At 41.7% G+C, this 17841-nt stretch overlaps 1 protein-coding gene across 1 annotated transcript in view; it reads right to left on the bottom strand.

The window, feature by feature from the left end:
• The window catches only part of AKAP6 (A-kinase anchoring protein 6), a 587230-nt gene that overhangs the window by 138869 nt on the left and 430520 nt on the right, over nucleotides 1-17841 (bottom strand). Inside the window, exons 11-12 of the mRNA XM_040411001.1 lie at nucleotides 15716-15862; nucleotides 9433-9642 (exon numbers count right to left, since the gene is read on the bottom strand). Of these exons, the coding sequence (XP_040266935.1) occupies nucleotides 9433-9642; nucleotides 15716-15862 (357 nt within the window). The remainder of the gene's footprint in view (nucleotides 1-9432; nucleotides 9643-15715; nucleotides 15863-17841) is intronic.

Below are 17841 nucleotides of genomic sequence, written 5' to 3'. Positions count from 1 at the left end.
CTTAAGTCTGCACTGTGCAGGGCTCCCGAAGTCAGGCTCTGCATAGGACTCCCATAACAAGCCAGGACCATCAAACTCCTCTCCCTCTGGCTTGTCATGCTCAGCTGTCCAGGGTATATACTGTGCCATATACCACCAGAGCGCATGGTAGGCATCCTCCAGCCATAGCTCATGCCATACCCGGTGCTCTAGTTCCTTCACCCATTCCTCCAGGGGCTGCTCTCCCAGAAAGGGCATCTGCAGGGCCACTTGCTTCTGCAATCGCTGGGGAGACTGTGATCTTTTAAAAAAATAATAATTTTGATTTATATATATAAAAGAGAGAGAAAGTAGAAAGGAAATGGCCCCTATGCAAAACAGATGCTCAGTGGACTATTCGTCTCAAAAAATGGGGCAAAAATCATCGGAAGCAGGGAAAATAGATCAGTTTTTAAAGTCCACTAATGTAATTACAAGAGCAGGACAAAAAGGGACGGTGGAGTTACACGATAAAACTAATCCTGGAGCCAAAGTGGGTGAAGTAACAGAGGAGGATTTCCAGAATGAAGAGGTGAGGAGTGAAGAGTTAAACGATTCATCTGTTGTGGCGCATGACCCATTAAAAGAAATCCTGGCTGCTGTTAAAAAAATTGAGATCTAATACAGAATATCTAAACGCAGAACGGATTAGCTATGAATTTTGGTGCACTGCACAGTTATGTACACGGCGTTAAATTAGAGTTGCCGGCAAAAGTGACCTGTAATACTGAAGCACAGTAAATCTACAACTAACAGATTGGATTAGCTATGAATATTGGTGCAGTGCACAGTTATGTACATGGCGATAAGTTAGACTTGCCATTAACAGTAGCTTGTAATACTGACGCACAGTAACTCTACAGCTAACAGAACGGATTAGCTATGAATCTTGGTGCACTGCACAGTTATATACATGGTGATAAATTTCAGCAGAGTCTGTAGTTCAGCAATCTCCTATGCTCTCGCTGAACTCTCCCTCCCCAATAATGTCCTACACTCTCTGTTAACAGTTTGCAGCAGCACTGTTGCTAGTGCTTGATCGTCTTGTAACGTCTCTTCCTATGCTCCACTCAAAGGAAAATGGCAGTGATGAGCGCGCAAAATCAGGCTTTAAAAAGCTCAACCTAGCTGTGACATCACAGGGGGATGGCTACCTGCGGATTGGCCGGCTACACGGCATTATGGGTGATCTCGTGTTCCAGGACTTGTCTCCTCTATGCTGCTAGTTTGAATATAATCAGCCCCCATTTAAAAAATTAATTAATTGTTAACATGTTTGTAAACAAATAAATAAAGGGAAAGTGATTTAGGCCTGCATTCGTTATCCCTCACAGATACTTTTGTGTGCTGGTTTCATTAAATTGAACAAGTCCCAAAAAACACTTAAATTCAAACTGCGTGGAAACTGAATATACATAAATGGACAATTGAGGCTTGAGACTCAATTTCAACTTAACACACACAGGTAGATTGCAGCCACACCATGGCTATTGCTGTAGTAATCACGTATATATGCTGCTTAATTCAATTGAAAGACTCCCCCCCCCAAAAAAAAGTGATTGTGTGGAAACTGAATATATGTTAATGGACAATTGAGGCTTGATGGTCAATTTCAAATTAGTAAATGTGTAGATTGCTGCCACACCGTGGGTATTGCTGCAATATTTGCTTGCAGGTAGCTGCTTTTGAGATGCACCTGCACTTCTGATAGCAGGCACAGTCAGCCACAGGTCTTGTCTCTATTGTACACAGCACACACAAAACTCTTCTTTGGAATCCTAGCCTTTACCTACACAATCCCTGGCAATAGGCTTGATTGATTTCTGACTGTCCCTGATTCTTTTTTTCACTCTCCCTGATTCCCTAAGATCGTTTTCCTGGCAGACACTGTAACACTCCACCACCTTCTCTCAAAGGCCAGCACAGAATAGTGTTTTGTTTTCGGCACCTCCTTGTCTGCTGCAGCACTTATTGGTTCATTCAGGCTGTCAGTGTCTGCGAAAACCCTTCTTCTTCTTTCCTAGTGCTTTTTCCCCACCAGCATGTGCACTAAAATGGCCCTACGTACTGTTTTAGTGGATTTGTCCAAAACAAACCTGGAAAGATTCAGGTTTTTCTACCATTCAAGAAATAGCAAAGTTTGGTCAGAACTCGGTTCAGTCTGAACTGGTTCACTCAAACTTAGAAGGAAATCATAGTCTGCTCTGTTACTTAATTTATAAAATACCAGAACGTTGACAGCAACTTGATAACCCTAGTCATAAGACAATGGGACCCGTCAAGATTTGTTGAGATCTATTTGAATATAGATCTGTATGGATGGATCTGTAGCTGGCATGGCTCTAGTATTGACAGTTTACAATATGATACTGGTGTTAATAAAGCCTATCCTAGTACTCTATGCAAATACCTAGAAATTATCTAATGAGAACAAAAGGGAGATTTATCAAATCTAGTGTAAAGGAAAGCTGGTTAAGTTGCACATGGTAACCAATCTGATTCCACCTTGGATTTTCCAAAGAAGCTCTGAATAAAGAAAGGTAGAATCTGATTGGTTTTTTCCTTTAAATCCATTTTGATAAATGTCCTCTCAAAGGATCCTTCTTCCCTTGGCAGCATCTGTCAGGGAACAGTTAACAAAGCCACATACAAATACTGTAATCCCTTTAAAATTGGCGTGTTTGGCCACCTTTGCTTTTATGTTTATGTATATAGGCACCTTTATGCACCTTTTCTCCAAACTGAACTACCATATTTTTTGCTTTCTAAGACGCACCTGATGATAAGACGCACCTAGGTTTTTGAGGAGCAAAATAAGAAAAAATATATTTTGAACCAAAAGGTGTGCTTTTGAACTAATGGTGGTCTGTGGATGACACTGTTATGGGATCTGTGGATGACACTGTTATGGGGATCTGTGGATGGCACTGTTATAGGGATCTGTGGATGACACTGTTATGGGGGATCTGTGGATGACACTGTTATGAGGGATCTGTGGATGGCACTGTTATAGGGATCTGTGGATGACACTGTTATGGGGGATCTGTGGATGACACTGTTATGGGGGATCTGTGGATGACACTGTTATGAGGGATCTGTGGATGACACTGTTATGGGGATCTGTGGATGACACTGTTATGGGGATCTGTGGATGACACTGGTATGGGGATCTGTGGATGACACTGTTTTAGGGATCTGCGAATGACACTGTTATGGGGGCATCTGTGGATGACACTTTTATGGGGATATCTGTGGATGACACTGTTATGGGGGGGGATCTGTGGATGACACTGTTAAGGGGGATCTGTGGATGACACTGCTATGGGGGATGTGTGGATGACATTGCTATGGGGGGATCTGTGGATGACACTGTTATGGGGGATCTGTGGATGACACATATATAGCATCTTATGCTATATACAGTCATGGACGTAAATTTTGGCACCCCTGAAATTTTTAATAGTATTGCAGTAACACATGTTTTGCTATACACATGTTTATTCTCTTTGTGTACAAAACCAAAAAAGGGAGGGGAAAAAAGGAAATTGGACATAATGTCACACCAAATTCCAAAAATGGTCTAGACAAAATTATTGGCACCCTTTCAAAATTGTGGATAAATAAGATTATTTCAAGCATGTGACGCTCCTTTAAACTCACCTGGGGCAAGTAACAGGTGTGGGCAATATAAAAATCACACATGAAAGCAGATAAAAAGGAGAGAAGTTGACTTAGTCTTTGCATTGTGTGTCTGTGTGCGCCACACTAAGCATGGACAACAGAAAGAGGAGAAGAACTGAGGACTTGAGAGCCCAAATTGTGGAAAAATATCAACAATCTCAAGGTTACAAGTCCATCTCCAGAGATCTAGATTTGCCTTTGTGCACAGTGCGCAACAATGCAACCCATGGCACTGTAGCTAATCTCCCTGGGCGTGGACGGAAGAGAAAAATTGATGAAAGATGTCAACGCAGGATAGTCCATATGGTGGATAAGCAGCCCCAAACAAGTTCTAAAGATATTCAAGCTGTCCTGCAGCGCAAACTATCTGTCAACATTTAAATTAAATGAAACGCTATGGCAGGAGACCCAGGAGGACCCCACTGCTGACACAGAGACATAAAAAAGCAACACTACATTTTGCAAAAATGAACTTGAGTAAGCCAAAATCCTTCTGGGAAAACATCTTGTGTACAGATGAGACCAAGATAGAGCTTTTTGGTAAAGCACATCATTCTACTGTTTACCGAAAAACTGAATGAGGCGTACAAAGAAAAGAACACAGTACCTTCAGTGAAATATGGTGGAGGTTCATTGATGCTTTGGGGTTGTTTTGCTGCCTCTGGCACTGGGTGCCTTGAATGTGTGCAAGGCATCATGAAATCTGAGGATTACCAACGGATTTTGGGTCGCACTGTAGAGCCCAGTGTCAGAAAGCTGGGTTTGCGTCCGAGATCTTGGGTCTTCCAGCAGGACAATGACCCCAAACATATGTCAAAAAGCACCCAGAAATGGATGGCAACAAAGCGCAGGAGAGTTCTGAAGTGGCCAACAATGAGTCCAGATATAAATCCCATTGAACACCTGTGAAGAGATCTTAAAATTGCTGTTGGGAAAAGGCGCCCTTCCAATAAGAGAGACCTGGAGCAGTTTCTAAGGAAGAGTGGTCCAAAATTCCGGGTGAGAGGTGTCAGAAGCTTATTGATGGTTATAGGAAGCGACTGATTTCAGTTATTTTTTACAAAGGGTGTGCAACCAAATATTAAGTTAAGGGTGCCAATAATTTTGTCCAGCCCATTTTTGGAGTTTAGCGGCCGGCGATGTATCAGCATCACCAGAGTAAAAATGGCAGCATTCGCTTTATAAGACGTCTTATAAAGCGAAAAATACGGTAACTTAAATTTTTTGTATCAAATAGAGAGACCTTTCAATAATCTAGTCACCTATAAGCGTAAACCGAATAGCTGTACTCTGAGGTGCTTACAAACAGCGTTGGTTGTGAATATTCTAATCGCCATCGGCACTTTGAGAATTCGCGAAGATGTAGAAAATAGTGCTATATCTTTGTAATCGCGAATATTCTAGATTTTTTTCATCAGTACCCTCCTGCTTCTTGCTTGTGGGCCAATGAGAAGGCTGCTTTGCTCATATGGATCCTTATTCAATTACATTAGATAGTTAGCTCATATATATAATACAGATAGTTAGGGGGGGATAGTCAGTGTAGGTTAGATAGTGATATAGTGTAGCTGATAGGTTGCAGTGCAGATGTTAGGTAGTGTGATAGGAATTACTGTACTGTGCATCTCCTCCAGTCTCAGGAAACTTCTAGCAGCTTGAAAAATGTAGAAAAAGTGAGCCACACCTGTATTGCGCGCGTAATACGGGCATATTACATTACCAATTTTCGCAATGAAGAAAATAATGACTGGAGATCACAAATTCTAGAATTTGCGAATTTATCACGAATATTAGGCCAAACATTTGCGAAATATTGCAAAAATGAATATTGCCCATGCTGCTCATCACTGCTTACAAAATGTAAATGAATGTTAAGCATGGGACACAAGTAAGTCATAAAGCAAATTCTGAGAACCTACTGATGAGTCACTAAAATTGTTCCTTAGATTTGAAATGATTGTGTTAACCAGGGATGGAGTGCCCATCTGGAAATTCTGGCAAAAGCCAGATTGGACCGCTTCAGGCTATGCCAAATCAATTGTTCCCAGTCCCACAATTAACTCTCATAGGCCACTATGCCTGAATTCTCTGAGGCAGCATCAGACATCAGAACTGTGGCCTGCTTCACATACTGAAGCATTGAGCAGCAATATTTGTCACTTTTGGGGCAATACAGGGGGCAGTATAACTACTGAGGACACTACATGGTTGCACTATAACTAATGGGAGCACTAAAGGGAGATATTAAAAATACTGGTGGCACTACAGGAAGGTATTATAACTATTGGGACACTAAAGGGGGACATTTTAAATATTGGCGGCATTACAGGGGTATATTATATGTACTGGGGCAATATAGGGGCATTATAAATACTGGGGCACTACAGGGACCCATCATAACTACATCCTCTATAAATGGGATTTAACTACTGGGGGCACTATAGAAGGGCCTTATTACTAATGGGGGCTCTACTGGGTGCCTTATAGAGGGGCCTTATTACTACTTGGGGCACTTAAAGGGTTACTGTCATATTTTTTATTTTATTTGCTAGTTTATTAGAGCTAGGCATGTATACCTGAGTTAGACTGTCAATGAATGTCAAAAGATCTGTAATAACCTTATAATAACAGCTTTCATTAATGTCCTCTATCCTTTTCCACTGCTCCTTTAAAAGGCAGTTGCTATGGCTTGTCTGTCTCTGGCTAAGAAGAAGATGGAGGGTGCAGTCCTTCACACTGCATGCCTGCATTATGCTTCAGAGTGAGGAGGCGTGTCTCTCAGTAATCCAATCTGATTGGCTGGCAGGAAGCTGCTGGCTACAGCAAGTGTGTATGGCAAGTGAGGGAAAGCAGTTTTGGCCTCAGAGAACTGGCAGAGGAGCCATCTTGAGAAGGTCCTCATATTGTAAATGTTTAAACAGCCGTAACTAAGGGAAAAACTCAAGGAAAACAGTGGTATGTGAAGAAACTAAAGATTGCTTTATGCATAATTCTGCTGCAGCAGTAACATACTGTATGCTAAAATAGATTTTTTGATGAAAACATGACAGTTACCCTTTAACGGGACCTTATTACTATTGGGGATACTTTAGGAGGCTTATTACTTTGGGGGACTTTATCACAACTAGGGGCAGTATAGGACATTATCACAACTGGGGGTTCTGTATATACAGGGAGTGCAGAATTATTAGGCAAATGAGTATTTTGACCACATCATCCTCTTTATGCATGTTGTCTTACTCCAAGCTGTATAGGCTCGAAAGCCTACTACCAATTAAGCATATTAGGTGATGTGCATCTCTGTAATGAGAAGGGGTGTGGTCTAATGACATCAACACCCTATATTAGGTGTGCATAATTATTAGGCAACTTACTTTCCTTTGGCAAAATGGGTCAAAAGAAGGACTTGACAGGCTCAGAAAAGTCAAAAATAGTGAGATATCTTGCAGAGGGATGCAGCACTCTTAAAATTGCAAAGCTTCTGAAGCGTGATCATCGAACAATCAAGCGTTTCATTCAAAATAGTCAACAGGGTCACAAGAAGCGTGTGGAAAAACCAAGGCGCAAAATAACTGCCCATGAACTGAGAAAAGTCAAGCGTGCAGCTGCCAAGATGCCACTTGCCACCAGTTTGGCCATATTTCAGAGCTGCAACATCACTGGAGTGCCCAAAAGCACAAGGTGTGCAATACTCAGAGACATGGCCAAGGTAAGAAAGGCTGAAAGACGACCACCACTGAACAAGACACACAAGCTGAAACGTCAAGACTGGGCCAAGAAATATCTCAAGACTGATTTTTCTAAGCTTTTATGGACTGATGAAATGAGAGTGAGTCTTGATGGGCCAGATGGATGGGCCCGTGGCTGGATTGGTAAAGGGCAGAGAGCTCCAGTCCGACTCAGACGCCAGCAAGGTGGAGGTGGAGTACTGGTTTGGGCTGGTATCATCAAAGATGAGCTTGTGGGGCCTTTTCGGGTTGAGGATGGAGTCAAGCTCAACTCCCAGTCCTACTGCCAGTTTCTGGAAGACACCTTCTTCAAGCAGTGGTACAGGAAGAAGTCTGCATCCTTCAAGAAAAACATGATTTTCATGCAGGACAATGCTCCATCACACGCGTCCAAGTACTCCACAGCGTGGCTGGCAAGAAAGGGTATAAAAGAAGAAAATCTAATGACATGGCCTCCTTGTTCACCTGATCTGAACCCCATTGAGAACCTGTGGTCCATCATCAAATGTGAGATTTACAAGGAGGGAAAACAGTACACCTCTCTGAACAGTGTCTGGGAGGCTGTGGTTGCTGCTGCACGCAATGTTGATGGTGAACAGATCAAAACACTGACAGAATCCATGGATGGCAGGCTTTTGAGTGTCCTTGCAAAGAAAGGTGGCTATATTGGTCACTGATTTGTTTTTGTTTTGTTTTTGAATGTCAGAAATGTATATTTGTGAATGTTGAGATGTTATATTGGTTTCACTGGTAAAAATAAATAATTGAAATGGGTATATATTTGTTTTTTTGTTAAGTTGCCTAATAATTATGCACAGTAATAGTCACCTGCACACACAGATATCCCCCTAAAATAGCTAAAACTAAAAACAAACTAAAAACTACTTCCAAAAATATTCAGCTTTGATATTAATGAGTTTTTTGGGTTCATTGAGAACATGGTTGTTGTTCAATAATAAAATTAATCCTCAAAAATACAACTTGCCTAATAATTCTGCACTCCCTGTATAGAGGGCACTACTAGTAATAGGACACTGTCAGGGAGCATTATCACTGTAGGGAGCTTGTTAGCAGTAAGAGCACTTTGAGAGAGAATTATAATATGTGAGACTTTTGAAAGAACAATTGGTATGTTGGGAAATATCAAATTGCGTAGTACAGCAAGTACAGTATTGGGATAGCAGCAGGATAACGCTGTTTGGTAAAGTGAGGACTAAGATGTATGTGCAGTAAATTCTGTAAAGACGAAAGAAAGAGAACATCTACATTAGGGGAGATGTCACTGGATGTAATAGGTATGTAGTTCTGTATACTCCTGTATGTTTGATAGTGCTCAATGTAATGTATATTTAAATATGCCATTTGTACTGGGGCCAGGAAGGGGAAGGGCACACAAACAGATTTCATATTCACCCCCACTGTAAGTAGGCCTGTCTGTTTTAGAATGCCAGGGCTGAATTTAAGTCCCAGTCCAGCCCTGGAGTCTGCCTACATAATAAATATTCCTTAATGGCTGCAAAGTAGTAATCACATTTCTATAAATATGAAATGTCTCACCTTTAATTGTATGATGTTATGTTAAAAAAAACATATTTTGCTGTCAATAATTAGTTTTGCTTGATGCACTGATTTACAATGAATTGATATATTATACATACAAAAGTGGTGGGGAAACTATAGCGCCAGGAAACAAAGAAACTGTACATCAGCATAAGTATTATCTATGGTTTATTTCTACCATGGTGACCGGATGCAGCATTCATGTGCACTTTAGTGTAAAGCAAAGAAGTCACTGTTACAAAATTACCAGAACCAACTTCAAAAGACATTTTGCTTCAGAGCCAATGCACCTAGGGCTGTTTTCACATTAAATGCTTGTTATATGTCTTTATAGGAGCAGATAACAAAAGTGCAAGATTCGGCACAAAACTGACACATACAGAACCTAACAGATTTGAAATTATAAATGCTAATTAAAACTTGGGTCAGACAGATAGTGGCCTACCTGGAATTGGTGCAGCTCTCTTTGGAGTATTTCTTTACGATTCTCCTTTTTCCCTACTCTCAAACTGGAGTTATACAACGCTAACTCAGTATCTCTAAGCCATGATTTCAGCTCTTTGACTCGCTGATCCAGCTGCCGCACTAGATTCCCACTGCCAGGTGAGAGTACAGGATGGGACACACAACTTGACAGTGCTTCTGCAAGAGATTTCTGTGAAAAACAGTAACAGAGAGCAAAAAAGACAGTGTTAGAGTCATTATCCAAGGTAGGAAATGAGAATCAAGGAAATCACAAGTAAGCTGACCACAGACCTAGTAATTTTTGACGTTGTTTACCTGATAACAGTCGACATTGCAGCGAAGAGCAGGTGTAATTACAAGGAAGGAACCGTCCCATTGGAGTGAATGGAACGGCTTGTAATTACACCTGTCGGTGTGCAGGTAAACAATGAAGAGAAGACAGCGTTTGCATGGGCCTTCTCTTCAAACAGCTGATTGGTGGGTGTTTTCGGGTTTTGAACCCCCGCCGATAAGCGGGAAGGGGGGGGGGGGCAGTGATTAGCCTCCTACTATTCTAAGGATTGTACATCAATAGGGAAAATCCATTTAAAGGGGTTTTCTGGGATTTTAATATTGATGACCTATCCTGAGAATAGGTCATCAATATTAAAATCCCAGAAAACCCCTTTAAATGGATTTTCCCTATTGATGTACAATCCTTAGAATAGTAGGAGGCTAATTACCCCCCCCCCCCCCTTCCCCAAACACACACACAATCCTTAGAAGGAAAGGGCCTCAGCACAGCATGCTCTTTTTTCCAGGCATGGTAACTCATCCTTATCTGCGGCTATGCCTGGCATTGCAGCTCAGTCCAATGTGCCTTCCACTAGAGCACCCTTGCCCCTGATTTGGACAAATTATGGTAATCATTTGGGTTCTATACCACAATCACACTTTGTTGGTGTCTCTTAAAGGGTCTCATCTCTAGTAGCATCAGGTACAAGTTCATTAGGCCTCATGCACATGACCGTATTTTTGGATGCTCATGCGTTTGTCTGTTTCGTTGTCCAAAAAAATAGAATATGACCTAATCTTGTTTGTTTTGTGGACAAGAATAGGACATTTTAACAGGGGTAAAATAATGGTGGCATACACATGGCCATGATCCATGCTTTGTGGATCCGCGGTTTGTGGACCTCAGAACTCTTACGGTCCGGTGCATGAGGCCTTACACAAATGAAGTTCTATGCACATGTACAGTGAAGTGAGGTCTACAGATATGTACAATATCAAAAGGTAGCTCAATTCTGTCAATCAGTCAACTTATACAAACAGTATAATTTCACATATCAAAATATAAATGGGTTAAAGTGCACTTTAACAGACCTTCTAATTACATCAGCAGAGATAACTGTATTTACAACATCTGCTTTAGAGATACTACAAAGAGAAACATTTAGGGGGTCACTTATTAAGACCGCTGTTTCAGTAGCCGGTCTTAATAACTCCTTGCACTGACGGTGGATCCGCCAAACATAACTTCCACGCATCCACCACTTGTCTAAATGTAAGCCAGCTTCCTTGCCTAAAACAGGCATAGAATATGATAAATGAGATAGGCCTGCCATCCCGTCTCCTTCCCCGCCCATTCCATGCACCCTTTTTTAGCCCTGGCATGAGCTGAGAAAAGTTGCAGACTGCTGAGCAAATAACCTTTGCACTACAATGTGCGACAGATATACGCCAGAAAACTGGCATATATTATTTAGTAAGTGACCCCCTTAATATGTACTCCTCTTGGCATCCTCTCTTACATAGTTACATAGTTAAATAAATAACCCTAAATTTCATTATAAGTACCCAGATGCATAACTTTACATTTATCCATATTGAACTTAATTTGCTAAGTTGATGCCCAAACAGTGTCCAAGTCAGCTTGTAGTTTATGGACATCTTCCATAGATTGCACAGTACTACATTACTTGTTGTCATCTGCAAAAATAGAAACTGTGCTATTAATCCCATCCTTTCTGTATCAGTGTTTCTCTCTCCAGTCCTCACTACCACCCAGCATGTCATATTTTTAGGATTTCCTTAGTATTCAGCAGGTGATATTGTTACTGTCAATGCATTGGGACCTACCACAGGTATTCATTCTGTGGGATATTCTCAAATCATGAGAATGGTGCACCCTGAGGACTGGAGTTGAGAAACAATGCTCTATATCATTAATAAGTTAAATAATAGGGGACCCAGCACTAAATCTTGGGGTACACCACTTATAACCGGGGAACATTTGAAAAGGAATCATTGACCACAACTTTCTGGACACGGTCTGTCAGCCAGTTTTCAATGCAATAACAAACTATACTTTTTAAGCCTATAGACTTTATTTTACCTATTAATCCTTTCTACACCGGGCCAGTTTTCACCTTCCTGCCCAGGCCATTTTTTGCAAATCTGACATGTGTCACTTTATGTGGTAAAAACGCTTTTATTTTTCCAGGTCATTCTGAGATAGTTTTTTCATCACATTTTGTACTTCATGACAGTGGTAAAATTGTGTCAAAAAATTAAAATTTTATTTAGTAAAAAAAAATACAAAATTTAACAAAAATACTTCAGGCGCAGATGCTAGTGCAATGGTTAGTTGCGCCGCTATCTGCAACTTTTCCCCGCTCACGCCAGGCATGGCGTGGGCGGAGAAGGGGACGAGCTGGCAGGCCTGTCTCATTCATCATTTTCTACACCTGTTTTAGGTGTAGAAACTGGTCTAAATGTAAGACAGCTCAGGGGGAATATAAGACGCATTTAGAACTGCTGCTGGATGTGTCAAAGTTATGTAGAGGCCTGAGCCTCCTCATTACTTTGATGGATCCACCACCAGCTACGGGAATTTATTAAGATCGACATCTAAAACACCCGTCTTAATAAATGTGTCCCTAAGTTTTTTTGCTCTCCCAATGTTTGCTTCTTACTTTATAGCTCAGGGGGAATATAATTACATTGAGGTCCCTATTACCTACCAAGTGTCTCATGAACAGTGACATTTCCAGCAAGCTCTGTTTTGTTAGAAATTACCAGATCCAGAAGAGCATCGCCCCTAGTGGGATTCTCTACAAACTGGACAATAAAGTGGTCCTTGAGCAAGTAGAGGAAATTTCTCCCTTTTGCAGCTGAGGCAGAACCATTATCCGTCAATATTTGGGAAGTTAGGATCTCCCATTATGACCTCTGTACCAGCTTGTGCAACCCGCTCTAGTTGGCTATAAGGCTGAACTTCTATTTCCTCTGTGATGTTAGGGGGTATATAGGTTACATCAAATATTATTTTTTCTGCGTGTTTTTCCCTTTGTAATTCCACCTATAAGGATTCAAAATCTTCACCATCTTCATTCAATTGCCTCTTTCACATTCACTTTCATATAACTCCTAACATACAGACATATTCCACCACCATTTTTTTTATTGGCCCTATCCTCCTAGAGTGTATAACTTTGAATATTAACAGTCCATTTGTGTGAAGAGTCCAACCATGTCTCAGCCATGCCAACTACATCTATGTATTCCTCCAGTATAATGGGTTCCAGCTCACCCATTTTGCTTGCTTGACTTCTGGCATTTGTGAACATGCATTTGTGAACATGCAACTCACCCATCACTGGTTTTTATTGCTTGTTTATAATGTGTGGATCTCCTTATCCACTGCCCTAAGAAGCCCCCATAATCAATTTCTCCACCAATATATTCTGACCCCTCTTTGACCTATCTGCCACTTCACTTTCTGCCTTATTTTCCCCCTTCTTACCTAAATACTCTTCAACCCCTGCTAGAATTATCTTCCCCATTCTGATATAAACTATCCTTGAAACACCATAGTAATATAGTAACATAGTACATAAAGCCGAAAAAAGACATTTGTCCATCCAGTTCGGCCTGTCATCCTGCAAGTTGATCCAGAGGAAGGCAAAAAAAAAAAAAACAACTGTGAGGTAGAAGCCAATTTTCCCCACTTTAGGGGAATAAAAATGTCCTTCTCAACACCAATCAGGCAATCAGAATAACTCCCTGGATTAACGACCCCTCTCTAGTAGCTATAGCCTGTAATATTCGACCCAGTGCTCTAGGAACCCAAATCCTTTAGCCCTACACCAGGAATTAAGCCATGCATTTAGATCCCTGAGCTCCCACTGCCTTTGCCATTTTACGCATGGCACAGGTAGTATTCCAGAGAATACTACCTTGGAGGTTCTTTCCTGAAGCTTGCAATTTAGTTCTTTGAAGTTATTCTTAAGGACCCTCCACCTTCCATGTATTCTATCATTGGTTCCAACATGGACAATGACAGCGGGATCATCACCAGTCTCTCCCAGTAATTTACCCACCCATTCCAGCACATACCAAACCCTGTCACTGTCACGGTGGGGAAAACCCCCCACCGTACAGTGTCAAGTATAATGGGGGAGCAGCTAGGCCAGGACGCCAGAATCAGGGAGAAGGTCACCTCCTAAAGCGTCCATAATCCTCACCCTAACTTCTCACCATATGAGCGGACCTTGATGGTAGGACGGCTCATACCAGGATACCTTTGGCCCTGAGTCGCCCTGATAATCCCTTTAATAAGAGCAGGGGAGAGACGACCTGGTCTTCCAAGACACGGGAGAACAGGACTCTCAAATGGCCTAGATGCAGGGAAAAGAAGGAGACTGAATACAGTAGCTAGAACGGCAGGTAAGCACACAGAAACACCCTTATCTGTCGTAACCACCACGACTGGAACTCGTGCATAAGTACAGGTGCCCACACACCAAATAGGACACCATACAGACAACACACACACACAGGTATCCAGCACACCAGCTACTGCCTGGGCCCCATTCAGCGAGGTGCACGGCAGCCCCAGGCAGCGCTGCATACAAGCTTATGGTTCACCCCTCCGGGAAACCAGACCCCTTCCGGAGGTAGACAAGGGAATGTCAAGCATACATGCTGGACAACACAAACAACACACCAGACATGTATCAACAAACTAGACATAACAAAAAAATCCCCAAATCAAACCCTCACCAAACAGACAACAGATAAGGTAGGGAAAGGACAAGGAGAAGACAGAGGGATGACATTGCAGATGACATCAATGTCCTACAAGGTGGCCCTCAAGTACCACTGACTCCAGCCAGCAAGCCACAGGTAATAAAACCCAAGTGACCACACCCAGTCAAGGAGTTAACCCTTCCAGCACCAGACAGAGGGAGGAAACCACTAAAAGGGGAAGTGCACACACCAGCCAACAAGCAACACGTTACCACAGGCAACAGCATGCGTGGCAACCATGTCACGGCGCACACAGAGCAAAAGCCAAGACACTGCCACGACATGGCATAATGGCAACACGTTGCCACCGGCAACAGCATGCGTGGCAACTATGTCACGGAGCACACAGCAAAAGCCGAGACACTGCCACCACATGCTACAACAGCAACACGTTGCCCAGGGCAACTGCGAGCGTGGCAAAAGTGTCACGGCACACACAGCAATGGCCGTGACAGTCACCCGGGAGGCAGAAAACCATTTGGTTGAGGTGTTCTTGGCAACAAAATATTCTATCCATCATCCTGATTAGAGGTGAGCAAATCGAGTCCAACAAAGTGGAATTTGATCCGAATTTCAGGATAAATTCGATTCGATGTGAAGCCGAATTTCCTTGTGCTTTGTGGTGGCAAGTCGATTTAACCTGAAATAGTGTAAAAAAACTAAAAAAAATTATACTTACCTCCTCCATTTGCTTGCGATGGGCCACCACCACCATCTTGATTGAAGATCTTGGCCAAAATCCCTTGTGTGGTGACGTATGACGTTGTGACGACGACATTTCGGGCCGTGCAGTCGTGAGCAAATGGAGGCGGTAAATATAATAATAAAAAAAAAATCTGTTAATTTTAAACATTATTCTTACTCTCTTGCACCCGCTACTTACAAAAAAATGCACTTTGTGACGGTGATTCATCACAAAGCAAATATTTTTGTAAAATTCGGTGAAGCGTCTGAATCAAATTTTTTAAAAATTTGCTCATCTTTAATCCTCATCTGATGCTCTCCCTTGTCCTGCACTGAATCGAGCAGGGCAAGGGCTTTTTCATTAGATCTGGTGATGTTTGGCAAGCAGCAGACACTTAACACTCAGCAGACATTCTGTCAAGCACCCCACTCAATGCAGCAAGCTCATATCTCTATTAAAAAAAGATACAGAAACCTCAAATAAATCCTGAAGCATGTGCTCTCACCTTTAGCATATCCCACTTCTCTCTAATTAACTCTTCTTTGTCAGCAGCACTGTCAGGTAATGTAGCACCTTCACTCCTCAAGGTTGCCAGCTGACGTAATAAAGAGTGCACTCGATCCTCTCTCAGTGATAACTCCACACTGCATCTCTGTGAAACAAAGGATATAAAGGAAAGAATAATTGCTATTACTGTGATTTGATGTTAGCCATAATACCATTTAACCAGTAATCTGAAAATAAAGCATGTTTGTGCCTTAAAGACCATTGATACATAAAAACTTACATGGAAACCTTATGTATCAGTTACCATTGTCCAGGGATGCCTCAGGACCGTTATGCAGTTACTTGTGTGAATGGGTACCATATAGGTTATACATTATGCTATTAAAAAAATATTTTATAGTGGTGTTTAGTGTAAGAAACGATACCCTATATACTGATAGAATAGTGCTGTGTAAATATAGAACCATTATGATTTATATTGACATAATGCAGTACAAATAGGGGTTAGTAAAAAATACTGTAGCGGTAAAACTCAATGCAGGTTCAATTACATAAACAATAGAGCAAATGCAGGTACAAAGCAAAAGTTACACTGTACAGTAGAACAGAGACAGAGAAATAGTTTATGCACCAAGGAAGAAAAGTCATCCAATAATCTAGAAAGTCTGGCAATCATTAACTTGTTTCCATAGCAGTATAAAATGATACGAAGGCTGAATAGGGATGACCATTTCAGAATACCTGATTATCTAACACCTACTAAATCCAAATGATACTAGAGTAAAAGAACCCATTTCCAAATTGAATGTATAGTTAAATTCCTTTAATTTGGTTTCAATAAAGCTACATAGGTGTTGGATTATGAGATATGACTGCATTAATTTAAATATGAAACTGTACTAGTTCTGACATGCCTTCTTTCAGCTGATCGTGGGGATGCTGATGCCAAGAAGTGGCATCGATCTGATATTGATAACCTCTCCTAATGATAGGTTATCAATATTTAAGTCTCCTTTTAAATCTCTTCTTTTTTACGACCCAGAACCAATTTTAGTTAGGGCCAGAAAAGTATTAGGCACTCAACTAATGAATGCTGATCTGTTCCAGCACCAGGGCTCCTGTCTCCACTTCTTCTAGTCCCTATCTGTGTCACATGCATTGCTGTAGCCATTCACTGGCCTCAGCGGAGACGTATCCCCCAGTGGCCAGTAGTTACATGCCGCTTAGGGACACATTACTGCTGAAGCCAGTTAATGGATGCAGCAGTGCATGTGACCATAGGTGGGGTGTCACACTTGCTGAAGAACTCTCTGATGGACACTCTTCCAGGGACTGGAAGAACTAGGGACAATGGTTGAGTGCCTTTTTCTCTTTATGTTAAACACTTTCTAACTAATATCGGTTTTGAGTTTTAACAACCTATTTAAGTATTTGCAGACAACCCTTTTGAGTGATTGTGAAAAAAATTTTTTTTTAATCATCCTAGCAAAATGGAAATAATTAGGGATGGAGTTACTTTTTGAGCATATTTATGAAATGCACCTCTTTCTTAAACCCCTTAAAGGGGTTGTCCCACTTCATTAATTCTGTTTAACTCAATTTACTATCCCCAATGAACATTTATTCCTATCTATGTGATTAAAAAAAATGCTTTGCTCTTCTGCAAACAGCTTCTAATAGAAGCTGTTGTTTACATTGGTGTCCCATGGATACGGCCGGCTTTTCGCCGGCCGCATCGTTTCGCCGCGCCTGCGCACTACAGGCAGAGAAATAAGCGGCCGGCCTCTCCATTACATGAGCGCGCACGACCGCGCATGCGCAGTATATCCACCGCATCTTAGATAGAGCTGCGCATGCGCGGCCGTCCGAACAGTTCGGGCGAGACAGCAGAGTGAGCGGACGGACGTCGGAGGATACTGTAAGTATAATATCTAATGGCCCACTAATCGACCAACGATTATTGAACTCTGCAATAGAGTGGGTTCATAGTGAATTCAATGGGGGCATATTTATATATAGATCTTTGGGCAACTATATTATGTCTATTCACACTGGGGGCAACTATATCAATTTTATGCACAATGGGGGCAACTATATTATAACTATGGACACTGGGGGCAACTA

This window comes from Bufo bufo, chromosome 11 (genome assembly GCF_905171765.1).
Source record: "Bufo bufo chromosome 11, aBufBuf1.1, whole genome shotgun sequence".
NCBI classification, from domain to species: Eukaryota; Metazoa; Chordata; class Amphibia; order Anura; family Bufonidae; genus Bufo; species Bufo bufo.
Note: the sequence above shows the minus strand (reverse complement) of the source record. Positions and strands in the feature narration are given on the sequence as shown.